This window comes from Quercus robur, chromosome 11 (assembly GCF_932294415.1).
Source record: "Quercus robur chromosome 11, dhQueRobu3.1, whole genome shotgun sequence".
NCBI classification, from domain to species: domain Eukaryota; kingdom Viridiplantae; phylum Streptophyta; class Magnoliopsida; order Fagales; family Fagaceae; genus Quercus; species Quercus robur.
Genome location: NC_065544.1, coordinates 47,533,532 through 47,544,553, shown reverse-complemented (window position 1 = coordinate 47,544,553; position 11,022 = coordinate 47,533,532). Strand labels below are relative to the sequence as shown.

General features: G+C 36.8%; 2 protein-coding genes across 6 annotated transcripts; both read right to left on the bottom strand.

Annotated features, from left to right (window-relative positions):
- Positions 1-725: 725 nt before the first annotated feature.
- LOC126705598 (uncharacterized) lies at positions 726-1,790 on the bottom strand. Its single transcript, XM_050404682.1, has one exon. The coding sequence runs from the start codon at positions 1,495-1,497 to the stop codon at positions 916-918; it is 582 nt and encodes a 193-aa protein (XP_050260639.1). The 5' UTR covers positions 1,498-1,790; the 3' UTR covers positions 726-915.
- Positions 1,791-1,915: 125 nt separating this feature from the next.
- LOC126705597 (protein BASIC PENTACYSTEINE4-like) lies at positions 1,916-6,338 on the bottom strand. Of its 5 annotated transcripts, none has more exons than XM_050404679.1 (4): positions 6,174-6,311; positions 4,818-4,971; positions 3,339-3,520; positions 1,916-3,232 (listed from the first exon to the last, which is right to left on the bottom strand). In XM_050404679.1, exons 3-4 carry the CDS (start codon positions 3,405-3,407, stop codon positions 2,354-2,356), a joined length of 948 nt encoding a protein of 315 aa, XP_050260636.1. In that variant the 5' UTR covers positions 3,408-3,520; positions 4,818-4,971; positions 6,174-6,311; the 3' UTR covers positions 1,916-2,353. The 5 variants fall into 5 exon arrangements, with proteins under 5 accessions (XP_050260636.1, XP_050260638.1, XP_050260635.1 ...); XM_050404681.1 differs by lacking the exon at positions 4,818-4,971 and adding an exon at positions 5,518-5,571 and having other exon boundaries at positions 1,916-3,247; positions 6,174-6,308; XM_050404678.1 differs by lacking the exon at positions 4,818-4,971 and adding an exon at positions 5,518-5,571 and having other exon boundaries at positions 6,174-6,306.
- Positions 6,339-11,022: the final 4,684 nt, after the last annotated feature.

Sequence of the window (11,022 nt, the reverse complement as noted above, 5' to 3'; positions counted from 1 at the left end):
GTCAGTAGCTGCATAGTATATATTTTTGTTGTTGTTGTTGTTGCATTTTGGAGAGTAATACATTTGTTTTGCTGTTCTAGCCTCTATGTTAGCAACACAGTGAGGTTGGTATATATGAACACAGTGATGCCAAAAGAATGATAAAAATTTAGGCCTCGAGGTCAATGGTTGCATCACCTAACTTAAAACCTTTTATGGGGTTTGTACCTAAACTTAAATTAAGCATACACACCCTTTTACTGCCTAACTCGTTCAATTAATATCTATTTTATTTCATAACAAATGTATGAAAAGTAGGATATATTAATGCATAGCTTTGTTTTTTTTTTTTTTGAGAAGACTTTGTAATGTTAATCTTGTGTCCCTTTCACATTGATACCCCGTCTGAACCGGCGAAAATCTTTATATTAATGCAATCACTTTTATAACAAAAGTAGCTTTGTATATATGTTAATCTTTATATTAATGCAATCACTTTTTTAGCGAGTTTGATGCTCTAAAGTTAATGGGATTTTGTGTATGTTGTTCTGTTTTGCAGCAAATAAAGACAGATTTTAGAGACCCTACTTTCTGGCCAATTTGGCCAGCCTATTACAAGTTTACAAAGGAGTTAACTAGGCTAAAATTAAGAGATGCCATGGAAAATGTCCACATTTTAGCAGTAGTGCTAACCTCATTTTGAGTGCTAAGTAGTGAGGAATCATATAAATTTTACACAGTTATACTTATCCAAACCATTCATGCCCATTGTGTTCCATAAAACATAATCAAGAGCAGTAAAAACAAAATAGGAGGAATTGAAGTGTATGGCTCTTTTTTCCTCCAGTTCAGTCATCCTATATCAAACTAGAACATTAAACCACAAGAGATAAGAGAGAACTACATAAACTTCATCAAGCAACTAAAATAATTTTGTCATTGTTGAAAACTAAACGTACGCCTAATGTCTCTGTAATCAGTGTGAGTGTGATACAATTGCACAGAATTTGTCCTTTTCAAAGCCAACTTATGATCTATATCATTTCTTGCCCGAGAAGTTGATCCCAAACTTGGAGGCTTTTTGATCAAGCATGAGGTCTGACTCTGATCATAATCATCAATTCCATTTTCCTCCACAGCTTGCTGATCTTGCAATGCCTGGACTTGCTCCAGGACCTCAGTCTGTGATTGCTTCTTTGAGAGATCAGATATTTGTAATGTATGCAGACTTTGATCATTGGTGTAGAAAATGGCAAAGATGATGCATATAATCCATACAAGGACGGGGAGTGCAATCAAAGATGGAGCATAGTAGAGAATCCAGAAGTATCCTGGGTGGTATTGGCCATGTAAAACCCATTCAACTATCATGGCAATGCCTAATAAGGTGGTGGCAGTGCTGCCAATGATGAAGAGGGTTAGGATTCTTGGGTTGGGTAAGTGGAAGAAAGATTTGATATTGGAAACCCACCATGCTGGTTTCGTTTGAGCCTCTTCTTGGGTCATATTGACTTGCATGCAAATGCAGGAAAATGAAAATATATGTTGTAATGCCTAAAAATGCAGGTGTACAGTAGGGGAAAAAAAGAAAGTGAGGTTGATGATAAATTTTGAAAGTTGAAATTTGAAAGATTTTGATAATAGAAAATATTTTTTAAAAATTGAAATGGCTAGAATCTGAAAGGAGATGGAGTCGCATTTTAGTTGTAATTCCTTTGTTTTAGGCTGTACGAGACACTTTGAATTGCTCATTTGATAGCTCTAATTTTGGGCCAAGGCCACCTGCAAAATTGAAACTTTGTTAGTGACTCAAGTGTCAGTAACAAATCTCGTTAGCATGAATAATGATTGGTTATGGCACACAGAGGCATACCAATGCCTTCATGCACATCACACACACACACCCAAAAAAAAACCACCTACAACGATTCTTAAATTGATGGGCCAATCTTCAGTTCTATTTATTTCCTCCCTTTTTTTGGGGGGTCTTTTTGCAGAAAAGACAGCTCTCTGGAAAGGGAAGAGATGAATTTTGGCGAGAAGAACATCGGTTGGCCTACAGACACCCAAATCCACACACGTGGAATATTGGTAATTCTGCAAAAGCAAGCCCTTTTAGCCTGACCACCTAGAACTACAACAGGTACAAACTCCGGTTCCTAACAAATAACTCATCTCTATTGGGATAGAAGTAGAACTCGAGTCTAATTACAATATATCAACAAAAGGGTCATGGAAACACCTTCTACCAATGCTTAATCTTTGTCATCATTCAGTTCAGCAATATTTGCTAATGAAGATATCAGCCAAATTTAAGATATGATAGAGAGGCCAAAAAGGAACACGTACTCCATCCCAAATATTGGTTCCTAAGCTACTTGATGGTGATGTAGCGATTTGTTCCATGTCTGGCCCAGTAGTCCTTGAGATCCAATGGTAGAGATAGATCATGGCCTTCTGCTGCCAGCCGGCTGAGCAATCTTGTAAAGACACTTCCACTCATTTTTCGGCCACCCACTCTGGCATGGCGCTTATTTGGCATCTGAGGTAGTGGATACATTGACATCCTGGTTGTACAACAAGATGACTGCCATCCACCATTCCCCCATTTGTAGCATTGTCGGGGGACTCCAGTGCAAGTGCAAACTGGCACTGGCATGGTAGACTCATCAAAAGTAACTAGGTTCAAGCCCAGGTCCTGACTATCCCACTCAGATCTATACTTAATACCATCAGAAGCAGCCTGCCTATTCAAATCCTCACCTACTTTCTTTGGTTTTCGCGGAGACTTTGATGTCTTAGATGAAACAGCCTTGTTCTCCTTTGTTCGCTTAGCCTGATGTGACTTGACAGCTTCAGAAGCTATCACGGTTATTGGGAAGGCATCAGTTATTTGTGCATCCTTCGTGCTGTAAGGAGCTTCGGCCATATTAACCATATGGTTTGAGGGGTGATGCATACGCTTTGATCCTCGCTGAATTCCACCACCCAATGGAAAGTTAATGCCATTATCTCTGACTTGAAGGGCTGCAAGGGCATTGTCTCGTTCCATTAGGGCAGTATCCCGCTGAGCAAATGCCTCATCTCGCTGCCGAAGTGCCTCATCCCGTGCAGCCAAGGCTTCATTCTTTTCTGATAGCGCTGCATTCCTTTCCCGAATTGCAGCATCCCTCTCAGCAATAATGGACATGATCTTCTTATTCATGACCAAGGCATTTGGTTCTTTTACTTGATGCTGGGACATCATATTCCACTGCACATTTCATTTCTATTCCATTCAAATTACCTGGAATTGTTGCATGCAAAGAAAAAAATGACACTAACAAGGAAATGATAATTGTTTGTTATTTTCTTATTACCGGAGAGTGCGGTCCTCTGTAATAATCCAGTTTATGTCTCCCATTTTCGTGTTGCCGACCATCATCCATTTTATGTCCAGATTATTAGCAACAAAGGCAGAAGTCAGTTTCAAGCAGCTCCTCAAAGTTCAAATTGAAATGAAATCGGCCTCAACTAGTTTCCCACCTCGTAGACACATGGTCTGTTATCAAATGAGAAAAACAAAAGCTGAATTTCACATAAAATGGTAGCAAGCAACAAAGCTAAGGATGCCTCCACTTATTTTGTGATGAGAAAATTTTAAGTTTAATAAGTGCAACCATATGAGTGGCAAAAAAATAAGAAACATCCAATTTCCACAAAAAAAAACCTTCTTCAGTAATTCCGTTTTGTAACCAGTCACAACAATCACCACCACCTCTCTGCAAAATAAGAACCAAAATTTTGGAGAAAGTGCAAACTTCTAGTTATATGCGAAACATTTTTATACAGTTTTAAGAGTTTTTCTATTAATATTGCCATCATGCAGCTTATTTCACAAAGAGGGCATGAAGACAAACAGGTGGCAAAGTCCCCAGGTGCTTATTGAATTTATGTGTCCTTTGTTTCATTTCTTTCATTGTTGCTTCTATCTTTTTGGACTACGTGTTATGCAAACATACCCACTCATAACTCATCCAAATCCAACTAATTAGCTAGCTTTCATTAATAAATCAATTTAGTCCAATCAAAATCTAACCATGAAAGAAAAAAGCACCTTCCAAAAAATAAACTATTATAAACTTATTATTTACTAGAAGCTAACAACATCACAAATTTTTAAGTAGATTCTAAAAGTTATCATTTCTATATCACAATATACTTCTTTTTAATGCTACACATCACATTCACCAACTCACAAGTTCTGAAAGGTTCCCTGATGTCACACAACATCATTTAAACTTCCAAATAGAAAAATCAAACCTTATACTCCAAGCCCATGAAATCTTTTGCAGCATAACCGCGTAAGCATCCTGAAGCACAGGCATTAAAGATTAAAACCCCTAACACTTAGGCCTCTTCATTTCTTTACCATTTCTCCCCTACAACCATCATCGTCATAAGAACAGTTATGTGCAATTCCAGATTCATTATGAATACCCTAAAATTTCACCTCTATGAATTCTATAATAATCTAGATTTGTATATATGATCTCACTCTCACAACCATTATCTCTACATACTATTCATTCTCTAGTAATATTTAGAGGCAATTAAACAAAAACAAAGGTGGCCACTAGCTTAGTTCCAATTCAAATTTTCATTTAGTGAAGCCAATCGCAACCAAAGCTTTAGTGGGACGTGAGAAAGATGATAACTTAATCTCTGATAGAACCAAACAGAATAGCCATTCTGAATAATCATGCACATTCAGAAGACTCAACAATAAGATTTCAAAGGAAAATCTGCCACAAATTAACATGGACTATTATCCAAAAGGATATGAAAGAGGAAATTACTCAAACAAAAGCCTTTATCTCTCTATATCTTAGGGGAACGTCTCATATCATCCATGTCGACCCCTTAAAAGGGAAAGATATAGAAATCATAACACCAAAGTCCAACTTACGACACCACATGTAGAGATTTGATCACTTTCCCATTGGCAGGCATCTTGATCAAATTTCAAAATAAACAATCAGACCCATATCCAAGTTTGTGCATGCTCAAGAAACACAAGCATCCATAAATATATTTAATGAAGATAAAATAGAGTACATGAAATGTAAGTTTAGTAACAGTCGGAGGTTGTAAGACTTGATGGTTAAGAGATACCAAAAAGTAAGAGCCAAGAGCCTTGTAACTTAACTAGTTGCCACATCCTGGTGTATCCCCTGCATCCAGGGTTCAAATCACCTCTCCCCCCCCAACAACCCCCCCACCCCCCCCCCCCCCCCCCCCGGGCAGGTTTTAACTATCAAATTATCCAAAAAGAAAAGAAAAAAGAAAAGCAAGAGCTTGCAGCTTATTATACTTCTCAAGCACCAAAACCCTTAACATTACAAGAACAACTTGACACAATGAAACCTTCATCGATACCAATCTCTGCATATATATTCATTATTAGCACATTAATAAAAACCCTTTCGAATATCATCTACACATTAACGTTTCCAAAACTTATAGTAGCATTGGCTTCATTTACAACAAGAATCTCACCTACACCAAGCACGAGAAAAATACATCTTTCGGTTTTGGTCACAGGTTCAAGTCCTGTACAAATCAAATTTTTCTATAATCAACTTATTTTTCCCCCCCAAACTCGGCTTTGACTAAGTTCCAACACTTCATTCTTATATTCATCACTTCACCAATACTCACACAAAAACAAATCAATCAAAATCATACAAAAAACAGTCTAACATTCTGAGCAGCTAAAATTGTAAAAAAAAAAAAAAAATCAAACAAAAACACTTGAATAGAGTTTTTAAACTAAAAGGATCCAAAATCCTATGTTATTTTTTTGTCCAATACTTCAATCCCAGTTCAAAAGAAACCTAATTTGACCAATTCAAACACCATTAAAACTAAGTAAATTTCACAAGTTTCTTCAAACAAAAAAAGAAAAAGAAAATGAGTCGAAATACAACGATCTAAAACAAAAATAGGAGTGTACAAAGCAGAAAATTAAGTATACGTTAGGGTTTTGAGAAAAAAGACAAAATTTTCGATTTAAGAAACAGAGAGAGAGAGAGAGAGAAAGAGAGAGAGTACAAACCTAAAGTGCTAGACGCATGGATATATAGATATATAAAGACTTGAAAATTCATAGAGAAAGAGAAAACAATGAGATGAAGAAGAAGAAGAAAACTCACTGAGATTGGAAAATCGACATGGACTATCTGAGAGGACATGCGTTGCACGAAAATTTTCTGAATAAACAAACAGTGAAAGAGAGAGAAAGAAAGAGAAGATGTTGAGGATGGTATGGAACCGGTTGGGTGGGTTATGGTATGTTTTTTTTTTTTCGCCTAGGTAGTCTACAAACAATTTTAAACGACAACGTTTTCTTTAGACAACAAGTCTAGTTAGTTTTTTTTTTTTAATTTTATTTTATGGAGAAGTAAAAGTTTTAACATCTTATTAATTTGGCTAACTTAAGGGCCCATATGGTCAGAGCATTTGTGTTTTTTTTTTTTTTAAATAATGTGAAATTTTTTTTCAAATAAATGGATTTAAAAGTAGTTTTCAAAGAACATGCAATGCAAAGAAGTATGTTTGACACTGCGTTTTCAAAATTGTGTGTTTGGGATTATAACTCAATTTTTAAGAAAAGGCTTACATGTTTCACAAAAACAACGGAATCCTTATTCTTCTCTTTCTCTCTCTCTCATCTTCAAACACACCCAAAGATAGTAGCGTCGGGGTTGCCGGCCACTAGGTTTTACTCCAATATTAACTAAATAGAAGAAGACGAATTGTGATTTCATTTCCATTTTTTGTATTCTTGGCAAGTTACTTTATGCCAACTTTAAACCTAGAAGACATTAATTATCAGGATTCAATAATGGTTGTTATTTGTTACTATAATTAGGTTAGGATTTGAAACAAGTAACATTTGCTCTATTATTATTGTTCATTATCATTAGGCCAGGTTACTCATTCGAAGGAAAAAGACTTTATCAAACGAGTTAACTAGAGCCCACAATTTAATTAGTTAGTTGTAAAAAAAAGGTTATACCCTTAGCAATGTTGTTCCAAATTTCTCAAAACATAATGTTTTTGTCCAGCAATAACTCAAGAGTCACCATAATATCATAATTGCTGACGTTGCAAGTTGATAATGGTAGGTATTAAAGTGATCAATGATGTCAATAGTGAGCCATATAAGAATCAATAACAACTTGCCAACTCGACAACTATGAAAAATATGATGCCTAGTGCCTAGTGCCTATAGCTTTACTGTTTGGTCCAATCATTGATGTTCTAACTAGATGTATTTTTGACAAATTGTTAAAAACGTTAATAATTGTGACTCCATGAAAGTTGTATTACACTTATTGTCAACCAATCACAACTTGCTACTTCTATAATCTTGAAATGGTTATGACCTTTAGGAAAATTGATAGATTTTTATACAATGTGCTCATGTGTGGGGTGTGAGGGTGGGTTTTACCTTAATAGTCTAATCACATTTCGTTAAAATCTTAAAACACATCATTTCTAAATTTTTACCAATTTTATATTGACTAGATACACATTCTTTTAATATGGGACAAAATTTTCCTTCAAACTAGTTTGGAAAAATCACCTCCAACCTATTACTTGGCGATTCATAAAACCATCAAAGGGTGTTATTTAAACAAATGTCATGACTTACTAATAGGTCATGAGACTACAAGTACACATGGATGTTTTTATTAATCACCACGTAATGGGTTTGAAGAATTTCCTAATAAAGCAATTTGGAGGTAAAACTTTTTTGTCATGTATGTGAGATTCACATTTGTATAAGAATGATGTTATATGTATTTATTACATAAGATACAATTTCAATGATAAGTGGATAATATTTTCTCCTCCCCTCTTTAAATGAAATAATTTATTGAGAATATTGATCAAGAGTTTTGTAGATTACTAGTATCACTTAGTTCTCTCATATAGGAAAATATCGGTTCGAATCTCCCTTGCCACTTATCTTAGGCAAAAAGAGAGAATGGAGCCACGAGGGGATAACTGATAAGTGGGTAATGCGAGAGAGTTAAGGTCTATCACAAATTAAAGTCATTTACATGAACAATAAATAATATTTTTAGGTAAAAAAGTACTAACAAAACCAATGATGTATTATAGTTTATACATATAAATAAATCATATTTTGATTTGTTTTATTATAAAGTTGATGATACACAAAAAATCAATAGGTTGCATGCTCCGGGCTTCAATGGGCTTGAGGTTGCTTGGAAGGCCTAAAAAGAAAGAAGCACAAGATCGAAGGTGTCGGAGTGAACCGACCAAGAACCCTTCGATGCTTAAGTTAGTTTTCTCTCTCGAACTCAGGAATTCCAACTCAATAAATGGTGAAACTTACCTTAATTTGATATGGCTGAGTCCTTTTATAGTGAGTTTTGGAGTGGTTACTTGTTTAGTAACTCCCCCAACGTGGGTGGAAGTTAGAAGGTTCAAACTTAACTTCTACAACTGCTATTGGAAGTTAAGAACTTAGTAGGAAGTTAGAGCGATAAATAAGGATTTCACTCCCACTTCAGAATAGTAGAACATGGTCAAAATTATAAGCTTTTGGATAGAGATTTACTCTGAAAATTTCTAAGTGTTGGGCGGTCGTCCAAGTGATTCCATGCTGGACGACCTTCTTGCACTTGGACTACCTTCTTCGAAGGCAGGTTAAATCTCTATTGCAATTCTGAACATTTAATATATTAGATGGACGACCTTTCTGGTGATGGACGACCTTTCTGGTCTTGGACGACATGATGGATGAACTGGAAATGGTCCAATTTTTTGGTTCACCATCAATTGCCCCCTTGTCCAAAGGTTGTCATGGCCACTGTAGCAGAACTTTGATTCACTGTTTACTTTTGACACGTGTCAATGTTTCAATGGTCAATTGATGTGCCATATGGTGTCCTTGTTTTAGTTGAATTTTGTTGTCTCAGATTACGCCATGTGTCACAATCTTATTGACCAACCCTTCATGTCGATTTGTTTTTTGAGGGACATGCCATGTGTCAATTTCTGGTTGGTCCACGTTGCTTCCTATGCCATGCTTCGTTGCCTATAAATAGTGGAATTTCTCTCCTACCCTTTCACATTTCCAATATTTTCTCCTCTGACATTTGTTGTCTAGGGCCTCATCTAAAAGTCTTCTTTCATCCTTAGGCCTTCTTCGTTTAAAGCCAGGTATCTTCTTCATCTTCATCTTTAGGTTTTCCTTGAAGTTTTTAGAGATGTCTAAAATTGTAGTATCCTCGTCTAGTAATAGTGACAATAGGGAGATAAACGAGTACCATGAGAGCACCCAATAGTGGTTCTAGTAGTAATAGTGGTAGTAAGAGTAGTGATGGTAGTAGTAGTAGAGGGAATACTACGGATGAGCAATAAACATCTGGAGTCCTGGGGTTCCTTTGGAGATTCTTCAAGAAGTGCTTAGGATGAGGGCTACTTCAGGTTCACATGTTAGTACCCCCACCAGCGCTCCTTCATCCACCACTTTAGACGAGGTTGAAATCGTCTATAGTTGTGCCATTGGTGTCCCTTTTAAGACGGATGAAAAAAGACTGACTTTCCTTAGAAGTTGGTACCAAATTCCAGACGACCTTAATCCTAGGTTAGTCGTCTGTGGTGAGTGGTGTTGTGACCCTCGTTTTGGAATAGGTATTTATGAAGCTATCTCTTGGGGGGACTTAGGTTGCCCCTCAATGCTTTTGCTAGAGAATTACTCACTAGGTTAGATTTAGGAGTATGTCAACTTAATCCCAATGCATGGAGGCTAGTCGTGTCTATGCAAATTTTATGGAGGGAGGTGTTTAAAGGGGATCGTCCTCTCATTGTGGACGAGTTCCTTTATTGTTACAAACTCTCAGAAATTAATCAATCCTAAGGCTTTTACCAGTTCTTGACCAGGGGTACAAATTGTAGATTAATAAAGTCTCTTCTTACATCTAATAGAAACTGGAAGAGGAGTTCTTCTTTTCTCTAGTTTTTGGGTTGGAAACCCTATTGAGGTAGACAGGGATCCATTTGCCCCTATATTGGAGAAATAGGGAACTTTTGTCCAGAAGGTATGCTTCTTTTCTACTCAATATTTTCTATCCTTTTGTACTCGTCTAACCTCTTTTTTCCTTTTTATTTTTATTTTTATTATGGTTGTTAAACGACCTTCTTTGAGTAGATTTTATCTCGAGCACGTCTAGAGGGCACGTCTAAAGGTCTCGTCTATTTGTTAATAGAAGTTTTCATTCCCTGGTTACTCTTCAACGTCTTGCAACTTGGGGACTTGGACTTGAACCATCCCCTAAAGCCTTAGCCTATGAGCTTACCACCTGCAGACGTAAGTTTTTACTTAGAAAATTCCTTTTTATTATTTTTTTTAACCAGACGCTAAAATTTTTCTTCACAGGGATAGCAACCATGAAAGAAAATAAGGGAAAGGGCTCAGCGGATGAGGAGACCCTGCCAGAGACCCAATCCCAGCCTCAACCTGCTACTGGAGACAAGAGAGAGATTTTTTCCAAGACGATTGACTTGGGAAATCTTCCTAGTCGTCGAGGTTATAAGAAGGCGAAACATGGGTTGTCCAAGTCTGAGGTCGTCAAGCTAGGTCCTGCTATCCCTCCTGCTTCTCAACAACCGTCCATCCAAATTCATGACTTGGACTCGTCTGTCCCTGCTGGAGTCACTCCGTCTAAGCCTACTGTACCTATCTCGTCTCAGCCTTCCAAAAGAGTTCCCATGAACCTTCTTGAGAATGAGGATCTTGCTTGGGAAAGGTTTAAGAAGGATGTGACTAACGAGGACGTGGCTGTGTGTTGTGACATCTCCTTGAAAGAATTTGAACACTCTGATGTTCATGATCTCTTCAAGATATGTTTTCATTATTTTGTTTTCATTTTGCCTTGTCATATTTCACATCTCTCGTCTAATCAATATCTTCAATCAATTGCGTATGCAGGCCATGTCAAAGTTCATAGCAGCATCCAGGCA

Bases quoted from the DNA above. Each gene is read 5' to 3' on its own strand.
- LOC126705598 (XM_050404682.1), bottom strand. From the start codon at position 1,497: ATGCAAGTCAATATGACCCAAGAAGAGGCTCAAACGAAACCAGCATGG.
- LOC126705597 (XM_050404676.1), bottom strand. From the start codon at position 3,407: ATGGATGATGGTCGGCAACACGAAAATGGGAGACATAAACTGGATTAT. The intron at 3,233-3,338 runs GTAATAAGAAAA...TGAAATGTGCAG, and splicing joins ACAGAGGACCGCACTCTCCG to TGGAATATGATGTCCCAGCA.